This window comes from Sciurus carolinensis, chromosome 5, assembly GCF_902686445.1.
Source record: "Sciurus carolinensis chromosome 5, mSciCar1.2, whole genome shotgun sequence".
Classification (NCBI taxonomy): Eukaryota; Metazoa; Chordata; class Mammalia; order Rodentia; family Sciuridae; genus Sciurus; species Sciurus carolinensis.
In genome coordinates this window covers 24,838,173-24,858,070 of record NC_062217.1, presented here as the reverse complement: position 1 = coordinate 24,858,070, position 19,898 = coordinate 24,838,173, and the positions used below count along the sequence as shown (strand labels likewise).

The 19,898-nt window shown below is 36.9% G+C and overlaps 1 protein-coding gene and 1 pseudogene across 3 annotated transcripts in view; one reads left to right on the top strand and one right to left on the bottom strand.

Annotated features, from left to right (window-relative positions):
• The window catches only part of Flt3 (fms related receptor tyrosine kinase 3), an 80,184-nt gene that overhangs the window by 10,445 nt on the left and 49,841 nt on the right, over positions 1–19,898 (top strand). For 2 of the 3 annotated variants that reach the window (XR_007108766.1, XM_047553271.1), the window contains exons 2-4: positions 6,726–6,847; positions 13,830–14,032; positions 17,551–17,666. Coding sequence is in view for 1 of the 3 variants with exons in the window: in XM_047553271.1 (XP_047409227.1) it covers positions 6,726–6,847; positions 13,830–14,032; positions 17,551–17,666 (441 nt within the window). In the remaining 2 variants the exon portion in view is untranslated. Of the gene's footprint in view, positions 1–6,725; positions 6,848–13,829; positions 14,033–17,550; positions 17,667–19,898 lie in introns of those variants that run through there. The other variant, XM_047553272.1, reaches the window with a different exon arrangement.
• Positions 8,946–11,187, bottom strand: LOC124984774 (KATNB1-like protein 1; annotated as a pseudogene).

Sequence of the window (19,898 nt, the reverse complement as noted above, 5' to 3'; positions counted from 1 at the left end):
TGAACAAATGGAACAAATAGAAAATAAAAAAAAGGTAATGGATTGAAACTTAAAACATGCCAGTAATCTTATTACATTTGAATAACCTAAATATCACTGATAAAAGGCAGAAGTTGTTCAGATTTGGTTAAAAAAAAAAAAAAGAGCAGAACCAAACTGTATGCTTCATGAATGAAATCAATCCTAGATATGAAAACAGTAAAAGGACAGGAAAAAATTCGTGTTAACACTAATCAAAAGAGAGTGAGTGGGGCTATAATGGTAAAAAAATATATATTTCAGAGCACAGTTATTTCCTAATGCTGTAAGTCTTGATTCATCAGAATAACATGAGAATCATAAACATTATGCATCTGATAACAGAACCTGAACAAAAAAAAATCTAATTAAACTGCAAAGGAGAAAAGGACAAATCACAATTATATTCCAAGATTCAGCATGCCTCTTTCAATAATTAATTAATAGAACCAGGAAAAAGAGATCAGTAAGATATAGAAGGCTTGAATGACACTATCAACAAACTTGATAAAATCACATTTATGGAACATTCTACTCAACAACAGTTGAATACATAGTTTTTGAAGTGTAGATAGTTTGCATTCCAAGTTAGAACATATCTAAACTCTAAAACAAGTTTAAGCAAATTTTTTAAGATTCAAAACATACAAAGTATATCTCCTGGCTACAGTGGTATTAAATTAAAATTAAAAATAGAAAGACAGTCTGGAATTATAATGATCTGGTTCCCAAATATTGGGAAACCAAATAACATATTTCTAAAAAATCCATGAGTCAGAATAGATACAAGAAAATAAAATGTATTTTGTAGTGAATCAAAATGAAAATACAATATATCAAAATTTATAGGATGCCCCTAAAGCAGTACTTAAGCAGAAATCCAAATATTACATTATTATTAAATAATTATTAAATCATTATTAGTTAAAGCACTCAACTATAATGCTATAAATTATATTAGCAAGGAATTAGGATCTCAAATCAGTTGACATCAAATTCAACCATAAGACACAAAAGTAAAATAACAAATCCCATATAAGCAAAATAAATAAAATAATCAGAGTGAAAATTAATGAAAAATAAAAAATAGGGAAAAATCAATGCAACCAAGAACAATAAAAAGTCAATTAAATTGATAAACCTCTAATTAAAGCAAACAGGAAAAAAAGAGCAAAGACACAAATTGTAAATATCCAAAATGAGACAGGTAACACACCACAGAATCTATAGTTAAAAAAAGTATAATATGAGGGGCCCAGTGGTAGAACCCTTGCCTAGCACACAGGAAGCAGTGAAAAAACCAAACAAAAACAAAAACTTTATGTCTTTTCTTTGATAATTTCAATTTGTTGGAAAAATTCTTTGAAAGACATACTACCAAAGCTCATTCAAGAAAATTTGATAACTTAAATATTGTTATGATTAATAAATTGAATTTGCAGTTTAAAATATTTCTGCAGTGTAAGTTACTAGAACAATTGCCATCCTTGGAGAATCCACTAAACATAAGGGAAAATAAACAAAAGGGAAAATAAAACTCCTTTTACAAGCTCTTACAGAAAATTAAGTAGGAGTGACTATTCCTTAACTCATTCCATGATGTCAGTATTACTTTGATACAAAAACTGAAAATAATAAAGATCACAGATCAATAACTGTCATGAATTCAATGCAGAAATTCTTAGTAATATTTAATAAGTTGAATTCAACAATATAAAAAAGATGGTATATCAAGTTCAACTAGTGTTTATCCTAGGAATACAAGGTTGGTTAACATTTGAAAATCAATCAATGTGGTTTATCATATTCACAGACTAAAAACAGAAAAAAAACCCACTAAAAGACAACAGAACAGAACCAAATCTATATCATCATCTCAGTAGATACAGAAGAAATACTTGACAAAATTTAACATTTATTCCTGATAAAACTTCTTAATAAACTAGGAATAGATGTGATCCTCTTCAAACTAATTGAGGGTTTTTAAGAAAATAGCTAACCATCACCCTTGCTAAATGAATATTTTTTCCTAAAAGATCAGCAACAAGGATGCCCACTCTATTTTCATTCAACATTATACTGAAGATTCTAGCCAGTGTAAGAGGCAAGGAAGATAAATGGAAGGCATCCACATTGGAAAGGAAGTAAAACTTTACTGTCTTTACTTTGTCTTTACTTACAAGGACATGATCATCTATGAGAAAGTCCTATGGAACCTACAAAAAAATGACTGTAACTAACTAGTGAGTTCTGTAAGTCTACAGGATGTAAGACCAGTGTGGAAAAATCAATTGTCTTTTTATATGCTAGCAAGCAACGAGCAGAAATTTAAATACCACAATAACATCCAAAATATATGAAACAGAGACAAAAGTGGGCAAGATCCACACACTGAAAACTTCCAAACATTGCTGAGAAAAACTTAAGAAGACCTACATAAAAGGAGAGATATACTATGCCTTATTTATGTATTACAAGATTCGATGTTGTTAAAATGTGAGTTTGCCCAAATAAGTTTAGAGATTCAGTGAAAATTCTGTCAAAATCCCCATTGGTCTTTCTGTAGAAATTGACCTGACTCTAAAATTCACATGGAAATATAAAAGACCCAGAATATCCAACACTGCTTTGAAAACAACATAGTTAAACAACTTACAATACTTGAGTTCAAGGCTTTTTTATAAATCAACATTAATGAAAACAATTGGCATCTAGATAAATAGATTATTAGAGCAGTGTAGTGATTCCAGAAATAGACTAGAAATACATGGTCAATTTTTTTTACAAAGATACAAATATAATTCAGTGAAACAACCATAGTCTTTGAACATACACAAATGGTGCTGGAACAATTGGATATTCGTATCTAAGTATATTCATAGGCAAAACAAATTGATCCATATGTCACACTATATCAAGAGTTAACTCAAAATGGATCATAGACTTATATGTAAGACTAAAATGTAAATGTAAAAAATAATGTAAAACCTAAAACTATATAATTCATAGAAAAAACTTTTCTGACTTCAGAATGGGCAGATTTTTTTTAGCTACAAAACCAAAAGCATGTTCCAGAAAAGAAAACTGGATTTATTAAGATTAATAATTTCTGGTCTTCAAAAAACAAGCCACAGACTAGCAGAAAATATTTCATATCTAATAAAATATTGCTTATCTAATAAAAAGCTTATGTCGAGAATATATTAAGGAAAAAACTCTTGGACTGGGGGTGTAGTTCAGTGGTTGAGTACTGGCTTAGCATGTACAAAACTCTGCTTATCAAAACTCAGTCATAAAGGGTACCAAGTTCAGTTAGACGGGAGGAATACACACTGGAGATCTATTGTACAGCATGATGATTGTAGATAATAATAACATATAAAATGAAATTCAGCATTTGAGTTGATTTGATGATGTATTTTCTCTTTTCTGAGCCATTGTAGGTATTCATAATTTTTTAGTTGCATAGATAGATTAAAAATAAACAAATGTCAAAATGCTCCCTCATATTAAAAAATACATTAGCTGGACATGGTAGTCCCAACTACAAGGACACTGAGTCAGGAGGATCACTTGGGTTCAGGAATTGGATGCCAGCCTGGGCAACATAGCGAGAGCCCACGACACACACACACAAACACACACAGAGTACTGGTGATTGAACCCATGAGCACTCTACCACTGAATTACATCCCCACCTTTTTTTTCTAAGTTTCCAAGGCTAGCCTTGAATCATCCTGCCTCAGCCTCCCGAGTCGTTGAGATTAAAGGGCTGCACCACACCACCATGCCTGACGTGAGCCCATCTCTTAGAAAACAAAATAAAACAAAATGAAAAATCAAAACCAAAACCAAAAACGTTTTATTTTGAAAGTTTCCAGGAGAGTAGATTTTAAATGTTCTCACCATAGAAAAATAAGTGTGTAAAGTGACGGATGTGTTAACCTGTTTGATTTAATCAGTCCACAGTTCATATGTACATCAAAACATCATTGTCCTCCTTGAATATATATAATTTTTTTTCATTTTAAAAAACCTCAATAATAACAAGATAACCACATTTAAAAAGGATTTGATTTGAGCAAAACTGTGAGCAGACACACCACCAAAGAGGTTAAGGTATGTCAAAGAAGCATCTAAAAGAATGCTTTAAATTATTAGTCAGTAAGATAATTGAAATTGAAGCCACAGTGAGACACCACTGCTATTAGAGTGGCTTATAAGTTTCATACACCAAATGAGACACAACTGGAATTCCCATATGCTACCAGTGGGAATATAGAATGATATAATCTCTTTGAAAACAGTTTGGCACTTTCTTTTAAAGTTCCGCATATACCTATCATAGGACCTAGACATTCAACTGCTTGGTATTTACCTAAGAGAATTGAAAGAATATGCTCATACCAAGACTTTTGATTCAATGTTCACTACAACTTTGATTGTAAGAGCAAAAATGGAAATAGCCCAAATGTCTGTTGATAGGTGAATAAAGTACTGTATAATATCTACGTAATGGATTTCTACCCAGTGGTTAATGTTGGACAAATTTTTAAAGAAATACAGAGGGAAGGAAGCAAAATCCCTCTCCCTGTAAAAAACTCACACTGTATGATTTCATTCGTATGAACTTCTAGAAATTCAAACTAACATAGTAACTGAAAACAAATTAGAGGTGACTTGGGCTTGGGGGGTTGAGCTGGTAGGAGGGTAGGGTTACACAGAGTCCTGGGCGAACTTTTGGGGGTGAAACTATCTTGAATGTGGTAATGGCTTTATATACACATGCTTATCAAATTGTGTATTTAGTGTGTATAATTTATCATGTTAATTATTCTAACAAAATTATGTTTTTTAAGAGGAAGTAGAGAGGGTAGGAGTTGTGGCTCAGTGGTAGAGCACTTGCTTAGTTCGTGTGAGGTACTGGGTTCAATTCTCAGCACCACATGAAAATAGATAAATAAAATAAGGGTATTGTGTCCATCTACAACTAAAAAAAATTCTTTTTAAAGAGTAGAGAGAGGCTGAAATTGTGACTCAGTGGTTGAGTGCTTGCCTGGCATGTGTGAGACCCTGGGTTTGATACTCAGCACCACGTATAAACAAATAAAATAAAAGATCCATTGACAACTAAAAAATATATATTTAACAAAAAGAGTAGAGAGAGAAAGGAACACTAAAGAATAGGCAGGAGAGCTTCTTAAATTCTCTGAGATTGTCTCAGATTACAAGGAAGAAAGATGGTTACCATGTTTACCTATTGCCTCTACCCAATAAGCCATTCGAATGACAGCAAAAAATGTTTTTAAAGATATAACATATATTTGCAAAGACGGTAGATCTCAGATTTTCTCACCACAAAAAGATGATAAGTTTGTGAGTTGCTGGATAAGTTAGTTAGCTCGATTGTGGTATTCACTTTACAATGTGTGCACTTGTAAAACTGTCACAATGTATGCTGAAATATTTGTAATTTTTGTCAATTATTCCACAATGAAGTTCTAAAAATATCCAAAACAAAGATATAAACATATAAAGATATGGAAATAGAGAAGAAGAAAATAACATTTGAGAACTTTGGACTGGGGATGTAACTTGATGGTAGAGCCCTTGTCTAACATGCGGCGGCTCTGGGTTCAACCCAGTACCGCAGGAAAAAAAAATTGATAGCTTGAAAGCAACCTGCTCTCCACTGCTGGCCCCCAGGGTGTAAATTGCCAGCATCAGTTCCCAGCACATGGGCAGTAGGCAAGAAAAAGAAGTCTTCTCTGGGAAATCTGAGCAGCCTGTGAGAAAAGGCCCAAATATCAGCCTCCAGAGAAGATCAGGCAACAGACCACACCCTGCGCATAGAGCTTGCCATAGACACTTAGTGCTTCATTCTTGTGTGTGAGCAGACTGTCAAGAATTGCTGGGTTTTTGGGAAAAACATCCAGATACAGTAAAAGGAGAACAGAAAGTGAAGGGGAGAGAAGGAACTAAAGACCTAATTCAAAAAAACTCAAGAGAGGGCTCTGAGTTTCTAGATTGAAAAGGACCATTGAGTCCTCAGCACAGCAGATGAAAATAGACTTTCAAAAAGGCAGAATATTTTGAAAATTTCAGTACACTGGTTATAAAGAAAAGATTCTATGAGTATCCATAAGGAAAAAAAAGAACAGACTGGGTACAGTGGTGTACACCTGTAATCCCAGCTACTAGGGAGGCTGAGGCAGGGAGATTGCAAGTTCAAGGCTGACCTCAGCAATTTAGTGAGACCCTGTCTCAGTGTAAAAAATAAAAAGGACTTTGGATGTAGCTCAGTTGTAAAGTGTCTCTGGGCTTAATCCCCAGTACCCATCCCCCCAAAAAAAAGGAAAGAAAGAAAGAAAAAAAAAAAAAAAAGAACAGCCTGTATATAAATAACCAGTTTCTCAATTATGCTAACCTCATTTCAAGAGCCAAGTGTGGCTAATGACTGCTGTATCAGACAACATGGGTATGAAACATTGCCATCACTGCAGATGATTGTGTTGAACCACCCTGCTTTACATAGTTCCACTCTGATTTAAAGTGGACTTGATTTTACAAAATTATATTTCCTAAATACTTTTATGTTGGCCGGTTTCCCCTGGTTACGATGTATCACTTTGTGCTAAGATAAAATACTTGTATTTTCTTTTAAGGTGTGCATGTATCAACATGCTTGCTTTTATTTTGTTTTACAGCTGTTTTCTCCCTAATGATATTTGAGACTATTACCAATCAAGATCTGCCTGTGATTAAATGTGTTTTAATCACTCATAAGAACAATGATTCATCAGTTGAGAAGTCACCATCGTATCCCACGGTAAAGTAATATTGAAATTATAGCTTCAACCGTTTTTCTCTGGAGACCATATTTTGTAAGCTGTTGGCTAAATGGACTTTCCTTCTGATGTATTTCAGGGTGTTAGACACTCACATCTGGTGCAGCTGCAGTGTCTATACTCCTAGTTACTTTGTACTCCATTTCATCCCAGAACTGTGTTCTAGCTGGGGGCATAGCTCAGTGGACATGCTTGGTACACAAAAGGCTCTGGGTTCAATCCCCAGCACTGAGCACTGTGTGTGTGTGTGTGTGTGTGTGTGTGTGTGTGTGTGTGTATGAAGATCCATGTTCTCCTTTGGGTGTGCATTCATAAAGGACACTGATACCCAGCACAAAGAAGCAGTGAGTATTTCCCTTTACCCTTAGAATCCAGGCTTCTCACTCAAGTCTGAACCCTTAATTTCCCACCTTCACTTGGATTTAGATTTTTTTTCACTGATACATTAAAATTCACTTACCTAATTTATTTTGTTTCCATTTCTCCAAGCTTCTTCTTCTTCTTCTTCTTCTTCTTCTTCTTCTTCTTCTTCTTCTTCTTCTTCTTCTTCTTCTTCTTTTAATGGTACCAGGGATTGAACACAGGGATGCTTAACTACTGAGTCACATCCCCAACCCTTTTTTTTTTTTTTATATTTTATTTAGAGACAGGGTCTCACAGTTGCTTAGGGCCTTGCTAAGTTGCTGATGCTGGCTTTGAACTCGCAATCCTCCAGCCTCAACCTCCCGAGCCATTGAGATTATAGCCATGAGCCATAGCGCCTGGCTTCCTCTTATTCTTACATAAATTGGTATCTGTTTATATCCTGTGCAGTTCCCAAGCCTAAAAGCTGAGAATCATTTTGGACTCCTTCCCCTCCCTTGCTTTCAAATTCTGTCAGCTACCAAGACTAACTAATTCCTTTTAATCATTCTCCTATAATCACCTCATAGTCTCTGGTCTCACTGCCACTTTCCTAATTCACCCCTTCATTAACTCCCTCAGAGTTGCAAATCTTAAGTGACCTCTTCCTTCTGCAGTTCATCTCAGATATGGCTGCCAGACTAGCCTTCCTGAGGTCCAGCTGTGCCCCTCCAATGCCTGGCCCCAAACCGCCAGTGGTTTCTTATTACTTATGCTGGGATCCAGATTGCTTCCTAATCCGGCTTTGGCTCCTTCGAGTTCCAATCTCGTTTTTCATTATTCCTCTCTTTTTATTCTACTCATTCAACATGGTCACTCCCACCTCTCTCTCTCTCTGAAGTGAAGGAAACTGAAATGATACAGAGTACAAATATTCTTTGCTATGAGATTTTAAACCTCAGTGTTTTTTTTTTAAAGTGGATTTTTTAAAAATAATAGCTCTATTTTATTTAGTTTTGTATGTGCTGCTGAGGATCAAACCCAGTGCCTCATGCATGCTAGGCAAGTGCTCCACCACTAAACCACAATCTCAGCCCCTGTTTTTTTCAATATAGAAAAATAGCTGTACATGTTTTAGTGTTTTATAAAACACATCTTAAAAAAAATTCTAATGACCATCAGACTTTGTTCCTGGTAATAAATCCTGTATTTATTCATTTATTTTTTGCAGTGCTGGGGATTGAACCAGACCTTAGCGCGTGCTAGGCAAGCGTTCTACCACGAAGTCACGTCCCAAACCCCTGTGTTATTTTTTCATATAGTGTAAATTATATTCTTATGCAATACTCAAGAATATATGAAAACCCAGTAGGTTTTAGGCCACATGGGACAAATGACCATACAAATCTTAACTGCGGCAAAAAAATAAATGGTCTTTACAGTGCATTTTCATCTCATTGTAGTTCCTTTGGAATGTTTTTCCATTTAAATGTGAAGTAAATGTGTTAGAGTTTCAGTGGCTTTAAAAAAAAATGTTTTTATTTCTTCCACAGTCCAGTTTTCAGTTGAGACATCTTTCTGGAAATCTCTAGTCCCCCTATATTTTGAATAAACAAGCACTCTTTAGTAGATGAAAACTTGTAAATGCAAGTCTCATAAATAAGCAATCACATCTTCAGCTGCATTTCTGGAATATCCTGGAATCTAGAAGATAGTTTTACTATTCTCATAAGCCACTTAATTATTGTTTGAAACCTGAATATTTCCATCATTTATAGTCTCTGTTTGGAATGATAGTTCTGAGCACCCCTTTTTATGACTGCTTGCAGGCGGTCTAGACTAACTATTACATATTCTTTTAAGTAATGACTTACTAGAGACAACAAGCCCGCGTAGCATCTAAGGAAATGCACTGTTTTTCTTCCTGTGAACAGTGAGAGCAGGTAGGTGGTCTATCCCAACTCTAATATGATCTCTTCTCACCAAATAGGTCATAAGTTCACGTACACTGCTCTCCCTCCAGGAAATTAAAACCGCATTTGGCCTCAGATTCCTTCTGTACAAATTCTTGCCATTGCATCATGGTTCTGAGAAACCTAAACAAAACAACAAAAATAAAAAAAAAAATCCCCAGAATATTTTAATGATAGACTTTCTGTTTGTGAAGAACCAAAATCACTGGAGTTAACCCAATGTGTTTGATTACAGCGTTGTATTTGGGGAAGGAAGCCTTGTACAAGCCAGTTCATTTTCTTTATTTGCATTGCATACCCCACTCTTCTAGGGGTCTAGATTTGTTTTGTTTGTTTGTGAGTTTGTCTGTCTGTTTTGGAATAGGATTTATGTTTTCTTTTCTTTTTCTAAGTACCAGGGATTGAACCCAGGGGTGCTTAACTACTGAGTCACATCCCCAGACCTTTTTATTTTTTATTCGGAGACAGGGTTTTGCTAAGTTGCTGGCTTTGAACTTGCAATCCTCCTGCCTCAGCCTCTTGAGTCATTGGGATTACAGGCGTGCGCCACTGCGCCCAGCCCTCTCATAGTGTTTCTCTTTGTGATAGAACAACATATGTAGAGTCTCTGGACTTTTCCGGAGATTGCTCCTCCTTCTCTCAACTCTTTTATTTAAGTAAGCAGCCAATTGCACTAGGGATTTCTTAAGCAATGCCACGTCTTCATTAGAATTCTTTGTTCTAAGAAAATCAATGAATTGACCCTTACCATTAATACAAAAGTTGCACTCTTTCTTTTTTAACATTTAGGGTTTTAGATGCCACAATCTCTTAAATACCAGTGCCTCATGAGACCATGCACCTTCGCCCAGCTGGGCACTGAGGACCTCGCCTGGTCTTCTAAACCATCCATCAGACGCTGGCTGGCAGGACTCAGGGCCAGCCCAGTGCTGCTGGCCTCTGCTGCCTTGCCACCTCTCTGCTTTTATCATGCAATTCCTCTTTGCTCTTCTCTCCTCTGAGGCCCTTGGATTTGTCTGTTCGAATGGGACCCATTTCTCATTTTTTTTACAACGGTTTATTTTGAAAAAATTTGAGATATACAGAAAAGTTACAGAAATAGTAGTGGAAGGAGAATGGAGAGGTGTTGGTTAGAGTTTCAGTTAGACAGGAGGAATAAGTTCTGGAGAGCTATTGTACAGCATGGTGACTAAATAATAAAGTGTGTTTTAAATATTCTCATCACAAAATACGATAATCAGGATGTGAGGTGGGAATGTTAATCAGCTTGATTTAATCATTTCAAATTGTATGTACATATATTTATAGATAATAATATATAATTAATATCTATCCAATGACAAAACTTCACATTGTGCACCATATGTATATATACAATTTTTCATTTGACAATTTAAAAAAAATTGGAAGAGAGTTTTAATATACATCATCCAGTTTCCCCCAATGTTCAGTGATCAGAACCAGAAAATTAACAGTACTATGAGCTACATGTCTAATTTGAATTTCACCAGCCTTTTCACTAATGGCTTTTTCTCTTCCGGGATCCCATCCAGCATCTTACAGGTGTATGTCTCTTAAGTCTCCTTCAGTATGTGACAGGTCCTCGGTTTTCTTTGTCTTTCGTGATCTTGACATTTTTGAAAAATACTGAACAATTATTTTACCAAATATCTCCCAATTTAGATCTGTTTGGTATTTTTTCGTAATGAGGTTGAAATTATGCATTTGGGACAAGGATTTCCCAGAAGTAATGTGTGTCCTTCCCAGTTCACCATAGCAGGTGTTGTAGGAGATCAGTGAGTCCCTTACTAGTAACGTGATCGTGATCACTAGATTAAGAAACCGTGCCAGATTTCTCCACTATGACGTTATTATCTTTCCCCCTAGTAGTTAATAAGTGTCTTGGGGGAGATGTAAATATCCCGTTTATCTTCCAGTTTTCACCTACTAAATTTAGCATCCATTACCATGGTGTTTACCTGTTGGTGATATTCTTTTTCCTTCATTTCCTCTATATGTATCAATTGGACTTACTCTGTGAGGAATAGCTGCTCCTTCTCCCAATTTTTATTTACCGATTTCATTATTTATTTAGATCACTATGGATTCCTGGATGTTTATTTCATTCTGTCCTTATTTCATGACCATCCTTATTTATTTTGTTGCTCAAATAGTTCTATCTTTGACTCCAGGGAGCTATTATAACTTGATTTCTGTGTCCTTTCAATGTATCCTCATCTTTTTTCAAGTATTTCCTTACTTTTTGGCACTGCAAGATAGCTCAGGTTCATCTTGTATTTTTCTTGCCTCATTCTTGGAATTAATATTTTTCCAGGAAGCAAGGAAACATTGTGTGTGTGTCCATGCGTGCACAGTACTGATACACAAAGAAGCTAAGAGATGGGGTGTCCAGCAGAAGAACCTGCTACAACACCTTATCTCAATATATCTTTTTTAAAATTGTTTGTTCTATTTAGTTATACATGATAGCAGAATGCATTTTGATTCATTGTACACAAATGCAGTACAACTTTTCATTTCTCTGATTGTACACAATGTAGAGTCACACCATTCGTGTAATCATACATGTACATAGAGTAAGGATGTTTGTATCATTTTACCATCTTTCCTTCCCCCCCTCCTTTCCCACTACACAATCCAACGTTCCTTCATTCTTCCCTTACCCTCTCCCCACCCCACCCCTTATGTATCAGCATCCACTTATCAGCAAAAACATTTGGCTTTTGGTTTTTGGAATTGGCTTATTTCATTTAGCATGATATTCTTCAGTTCCATCCATTTACCTGCAAATGCCATAATTTTATTCTTCTTTATGACTGAGTAATATACCATTGTGTATATACAATATATCTTGATTATTTAAAGCAGACAAGCAGGGCGGTAGTGGCAATCAGTCTATGGGGAAACCCACCTAGAAAAGTCTGGGTTTTAAATTCCCTCTAACACCCACACTACTTTATCTTTGTCCTATAGATTCTTATCTATATACTGATAATCATAAAAATATTTAGCTATGTAAAATGGATTTTATAATTATGGTGTATTAGTTAGCTAGCACTGATATAAGGAAATTATACCAATTTGGTGACTTAAACAATAAGAATTTATTGTCTCAGAGTTCTATAGGTTAGAAGTTCAAAATTAAGCTGTCAACAGAATTGGTTCTTTATGAGGACTGTGAGATGGAATCTCCTCCAGGTCTCTCTTTTTGGCTTGTAAATAGAAGTCTTCATGCTCATGTGGCATTCTTCTATTTGTATATAGATTATTGGTATATAAATTATTGGTATCTGTGCCTGTCTCCAAATCTCTTCTAAGACACCAGTCATATTGGATTAAGACCCACCCTAATGAACTCATTTTAATTTGATTACCTCTGTAGAGGCCCTGTCTCCAGATAACCCTGTTATATCCTGTGGTACTAAGGACTAGGAATTCAGTATATGAATTTTGGGTAGGGGGGGTCCAATGTAACCTGAAACACTCCATAAAAACCTTCAAAAATTCAACCTAACTTCACAGAAGAAGAAAATATGAATGGTCAACAAATCTGTGAAAAAATGCTCAAGATCTCTAGCAATTAGAGAAATGCACATTAAAACTACACTGAGATTCTGTCTCACTCTACTCAGAATGGCAATTGTCAAGAATACAAGTCACAATAAATGTTGGCAAGGATGTGGGGGAAAAGGCACACTCATACATTGCTATTGGGACTGCAAAGTGTTACAGCCACTATGGAAAGCAGTATAGAGATTCATTAGAAAACTTGGAATGGAACCACCATTTAACCCAGTTATCCCACTCCTTGGTATATACCAAAAGGACTTAAAATCAGCATTCTACAATGATACAGCCACATTAATGTTTACAGCAGCTCAATTCACAATAGTTAAACTTTGAAACCAACCTAGGTGCCCTTCAACAGATGAATGGCTAAAGAAAATATGGCGTATATACATAACAGAATATTACCCAGCCTTAAAGAAGAATGAAATTATGGCATTTGCCAATAAATGGACAGAACTGGAAAATATCATGCTAAGTGAAATACCCCAGTCCCAAAAAACCAAAGTTCAAATATTCTCTCTAATATGTGGATGTTAACACACAATAATCTGGGGGGAGGAATAGGAGTTCATAGGATTAGACAAAGGGGAATGAAGGGAAGGGAGGGAGGATAGAAATAGGAAAGACAGTAGAATGAATCAGACGTAACTTTCCCATGTTCATGCACGAATACATGACCAGTGTATGTAACTCCATATCATGTACACCCACAAGAATGGGATCCTAATTAGAATAAGTTATACTCCATGTATGTATAATATGTAAAAATACACTCTACTGTCATGTATATCTAAAAAAGAACAAATAAATAATAATATAAAGCTCAAAAATTGAAATAATAAAAAAGTCATTCTATAGTTATTTATCTTCTCTTGAGAGACTTATAAGTAATAGGATTTTCAGTCACTGAGTGGTATGTTCTCAGTGGGTCACAGCAGGCTTGGATGTTGTAGGTAGAATGTCAATATACGTGTATTTGTTACAGGTTTCTTGCTAAGAAGGGGATGCATTAAACATAAAATTGTTGTGAATTCACATTATTCCTTCTGTGATGTAGGTACCAGAATCCCCAGAAGACCTGGGGTGTACACGGAGGCCTGAGAGGACAGGGGCAGTGTATGAAGCCGCTACTGTGGAGGTAGATGTGTCTGCATCCATCACGCTGCAAGTGCTGGTCAACACCCCAGGGAATATTTCCTGTCTCTGGGTCTTTAAACACAACTCTCTGAATTGCCAGCCACATTTTGATTTACAGAACAGGTAAGAGAGACCAGTTGCACAATCACAGGCATTTTTGGAACAATATTTTCTTGCATAAAACATGATTCATTTGGAATTCCTCTTCAAGTTTCTGTCCATGTTGCTGGGCACAGTGATGCATGCCTGTAATCCCAACAACTTGGGAGGCTGAGGCAGGAGGATCACAAGTTCAAAGCCAGCCTCAGCAATTTAATGAGGCTCTAAGCAACTTAGCAAGACCTATCTCAAAATAGAAAATAAAAAGGGCTAGAGATGTGGCTCAATGTGGCTAGAGATGTGAGCACCTCTGGGTTCAATTCCCAATACCAAAAAAAAAAAGAAAAAGAAAAAAGGACCAAGGATTTGGTTCAGTGGTAAGACAGGTAAGACATCCTCGGGTTGTAGCACCATTACCATAAAAAAAAAAGTTTAAAGGTTTTTATTCATATCTATCTTATCTCTGGTAAAATAGTAAACTAAAAATAGAGCTATAATATGGATACATGACGTTAAGTTTGTCAACTCTCATAGGATGTACAACAGAAAAAGTGAATCCCAATGTAAACTATGGACTTCAGTTAATAATAGTGTATCAATATTGGTTTATCAGTTATAGCAAATATGCCACAATTGTGTGAGGTATTAATAATACAGGAAACTGTGTGACAGGAAGGACATATATGGGATTTCCCTGTACTTCCTATTTAATTATTTTTTTACATCTGAACTGCTTGGGCTGGGGAGATAGCTCAGTTGGTAGAGTGCTTGTCTCGCAAGCACAAGTCCTGGGTTCAATCCTCTGCCCTGCAAAAAAAACCGAAAACTGCTCTAAAATTAAAATCTATTAATTTAAAAAGTCTCTACATAAGAATTATATATGTATTACGTATATATAGAGAGAAAGATGGGTGGAGCAGGGAGATCAGTGATTACTGAGTGACTGACCCCATATGAAACGAAGAGTGAAAAGAATACTTAGGATTTTAAATGTGTCACTTTTTTTTAATTGACTATCATATTAAAATAAAAAGTTAGAAAGTTTTCATTTCATTCTAGTTAAAGTAGCAAGAAACATCTTTCTTGGAATGCTTGAGGAGAGAACGTTTGATCTATTTTGTTCCATAATATGATAAGAAGAATTCGATGTTATGGGATAGCCACAAAATGTTTTAGTAAGACATTGATCTGTCTGGAAGGAACATTGGTCTCATTATCCAGAAGAAAATATCTTGTCCAAGCCTCTAATTCTGTGCTGATCTCTATCCCCGGCTGTTCAGGAGGAGGATGGGGCATGGGGCATAGGACATTTCAATGCCCACTTAATGATTCTAAGGCTGCCTTTCTTGGGGATGTGCTGGTGCCCCCATAGCCGTGGAGAAGGCACTGTCTTTCCAGGAACAATGCAGAAAACAGTACCCATGTGACCAGAGAGGGCTGTCATGCCCCTTGATGAGGTGTTGGAAAACATCTCAGTGATTGACTAGTGTAAATTGACTTTTTAATTTTATTTATTTATTTTTGTCCTTTAAGGTCAAACAAACTCTTGTGCATTTGTCAGGACAGTGGGTATATGTCTTAACATTAGTTCTAAATCTTGGAGCACATTCATTTTCCTTTCCTCTTTTGAGACTGTATTTACTCACTTCTGTTTTCAGTTACTTTTATCTTGGGGTTAAACCAAAGCACTCTTCTATTAAGAATTTTGGCTTAGAGGTCGGGAGCGTAGCTCAGGGGTAGAGCACTTACCTAGCATGCAAGGCCCTGGGTTCAATCTCCAGTGCTGAAAAAAAAAAAGGACGGCTTAAAGAAATGTTCTGCCACAACAGTTTTTACCAGACTGAGACCAAAAAACAAAGTAGCAAGGTAGGGTAACTTCGCTCAGTAGAGCTCCTATTTCTTGCTCTAAGACAGGCAGCCAGCTTGTCACCTAAAGTCATAGTTGCCCTGTGGATTAGTTCACTTAGTACCAAAACATTTTTTGGTGACTTTTTAAAAAAATATTTTTAGTTGTAGATGGACAAATACCTTAATTTTATTTATTTATTTTTATGTGGTGTTGAGGCTCAAACCCAGTGCCTCACGAGTGCTAGGCAAGCCACTGAGCTACAACCCCAACCCTTTTGTGACTTTTTCATAGCAGAGAACTATAGGCATTTATATCTGGACTCTGGCTCATAGGCAGAACACCTAAGCTTCTTGGAGTTCACAATGAAGACTGGGGTGTAACTCAGGGATAAAGCTCTTGCCTACCACGCATGAAGTCCTCAGTTGTATCCCTGGCACTGAAAAAAAAAAAAAAATTAAAAAGAAGAAGAAGACGAATTCACAAGTGATAATGAGAGTAAGTTGTTCAAAGAAAGATAGCACATCAACAAAATCAATCTGCAGAAGCAAATCTATATATGTCCTACTGGTTTACTGACCATGAGGGCAAGCACAGTTCTTGAATTGCTACTGAGTGTCCTAAAACAGGGTTTCTCAAATGCAGCTTGCTTTTGGATTGCCTGAGGATCTTGTTAAAATGCAGTTTCTGATCCAGTAGGTCTCAATGGGGACAAATTCTGGATTTTGTCAAATCCCAACAGATGCTAACATGGTTAGAGAAAGACCACACTTTGAGTAGCAAGAATTTAAAGAAAGTGTTGGCTGGGTTCTGTGGTGCATGCCTATGATCCCAGCGACTCAGGAGTCTTGAGTCAGGAGGATGACAAGTTTGAGAGCAACTTGGGCAACTTTGCAAGACCCTGTCTCAATATTAAAAAAGACTGGAGTTGTAACTTAATGGTAGAGTGCCCATGGGTTCAAAGTACCACAAAAAGTAAGTAAATAAAAATCAGAAAGTGTGAATTTAAATCTACACCACTCAATAAACTGCTAGAGAGCACTTAAAGAGAGAAGGTATTGCTAAATCCACATCAAGTGAATCTCTTTGAAGGGAAGACCCCTGGCCAAATTGACCTTTATAAAGGATCGGAAAAGTTAAACATACTAACACTTAGACATCGTTCTCCTTCCATGTGGTATGTTGGCAGAATAACTACTTCATAGGAGAATGCCTCATGTCAGATTTATTCAGATTCTTTCAGAGAGAGAGAGCCCACAGCAGAACAACGTTCTTTACCCCAGGGTATCTCATTTGTATGGCCATCGAGCTCTGCAAATGAGGAACTGAATGAAGCTGGTGACCAGGTGACCAGCCAAGCAGGATCATGGAAGGTGCTTTGTCATGGAAGGGACACCACAGCAACGTGTGTCCCTAAGGCTCTGCGATTTGGGATGAGAGCTTTCCCTCCAAGGGGCTCAGGAAACGTGAGCGGATGGCTGGAGGGGAGCTCACTCACTTTCAGGGGTGGGAAGTCACCGTCAGATGAACAGTGGTCAGGCCGAATGCTAGGCACAGGCGAAAACTGTTCTCCACCAAGCAACCCTCTGTGCCACAGTCACAGGGAGCCACTGACTCGCCTTCTTACTCAGTGTGAAGTTTTGTTTTTAGTTTTACACCTTTCCCAAAGTAACCAGTTCTCTTTCCTGTTTTACAGAGGAGTTGTTTCCATGGTCATTTTGAAAATGACAGAGACCCAAGCTGGAGAATACCTACTTTTTATTCAGAGTGAAGCTACCAATTATACAATATTGTTTACAGTGAGTATAAGAAGTAAGTCCAGCTCACTACTAGGTATTCCCAGTATTCCAAAGAAGTAGTTTAGAACCCATTTGCTTCTTTAATAATTAAAAAAAAATTTTTATTGGTACATTATAATTATATATAATAGTGGGATTCATTGTTACATATGCATACTTGTACACAATACAGAACTCATTTGTTTATGACATGTGGCTCTAGATATAATATTCAGGCTTCTCTCAATCTGCAGCTGAGTTGATTGAATTTAGTTCCTCTCTCCACATAATCTACTGAGAACTGAGAAGCTTTGATATGTTCCCATGGACTCTCAGAATGTGAATGCTCTTTAAAAACCTAGGACATAAGTCTATTCAGGGTCCCCATTTTTTCTTTTTTCAGTAAACAGATGGATGACAGGGGAGAATTGGAAAACATTATGACCTTGGAATTAGAAGTCTTGGGTTCTAATTCCAGTTCCAAAACTACTCCTTTTGGCAGGTGACTGAATCTCTCTGAGCCTGAATTTCCTTATCTGTAAAAGGAGGATAAAAGTATATATTTCACAAGATTGTAAGGTCTTAGCATGATCCAGTAGTACTTTCTGATATGAAGAAAATGTTCTTTCTGTTCTGTCCAATAGTGTAGCCCCTGGCCCCATGTGGCTGTTGAGCACTTGAAATGTCACTAGTGAAACCATTTTCAATTGTATCTAATTTTAATTAATTAAAATTTGAATTGAAACAGCTACGTGTGGCTAATGGCTACTGTATTGGACAGTGCAGATCTGTGCAAATGCCAGACTGTGCAAACTGTATAGAACAGTCCAAATGTCCATACCCACCTCCATCTGCTTTCTGGCATTTCATTTTGTCCCCATTAAGCACAGACCTAGCATTTGCACAGACTTAATGCTGTGCGCACTAAACGCACTGCTTTACCTTATGTGACTAATAGAAGTGGCAGTAGTAACAGGTCCCCTACAGAGGGCCCAGGGCAGTGCTCCACAAACTCTGGGTTAATGACACTTTAAATTAGCTTCCCTAGCCACACGTTGGTGCAACTTGCTGCTCCCTTCTTCCTCGTCAGTGACTCTACACTAAGCCAGCGTGTGGTGCCTGTGTGCCCAGCCCACAGGGGCACCTGGGGCAGAAGTGACCACAGTCACCCTTTGCTGAAGGTGTTCTGCCTGTATCGCCCCAGGCACTCACCATAACCACACCTTGAGACATGATAATGATCATAGCTAGAGGCCAGTTTAAGCCAGGTCTACACTTTTCACACCACACTGCACTGGGCCTTGTGTGAGAGAGGGTGGCCTTGCAGTCAGAGCTACTGACGGCAGAGAGCATTTCATGTCACTGGTACTGGGTCATGGGACAGGGTGGGGTGTTGGGTTCCAAAGTCAGTCCGCAAGGCAAAAGTCAGGCAAAGTCAAAATTTGATCTGAAAATCCCTTCAATTACTCTGATACTAGTAGGACCAGAGCCACAGAGGAGCAAAATCAAGAATTGCCTTTGATTTTAGTCTTGATTCCTGAACCTCCTGACTTCCTTGTTCCCCTTCGTTGGACACTATGTGCTCCAGGTTGGAAGAGGATAAGAAATTCTTGCTCTCTCTCTGTTTTTGTCAAGGGCACATAATTGTGTAAGCGAAGTGGGCATCTGCTGTGTCCCTACTTTATTTAGGGCTTCTTTCACTCCAGATTTACAGTATAAAAATATAGGAACAATCAATCAAGTAAATACTAACTTCTTTTTAGCATTCTGCTAGGTGGTGGGGTTCAAAACAAAAACAGAAACAGGTGAAAGAGACAATCACAAGCTCTGTGTTTACTAAAAGTGTGGCATGGGAATGGGGGATGTTTGGCATAGAGAAGGGAATGTTTTGAGGAGTAGAAATTGATCATAGTGTAATATAGAGGAAATAATTCTAGGATTTTGAGTCAGGAAACCTGGGCTAACTAGTTAAAATTCCTTGGGTGGTATTTATCTCTCTTGATCTCAGTTTTAATTTTAAGTATTTGAAGTACTGTCATGTGGAAACAAAGGTAGACTTTAAAAAAATTGCTGTACAGGGTAGAATTGGACCGAATGTTAGAAATTACAGAGATGAAAAGTAAAAACCACAACATGGGAAAAAGGTACTTGGCAGTTCACAATTAACAGAGGATTAATATTCATAATATGTAAAGATCTTCTATAAATCAATAAGAAGCAAAGCAAAACAAAACCCAGTAGACAATGAATATAAAATACAAGTGGT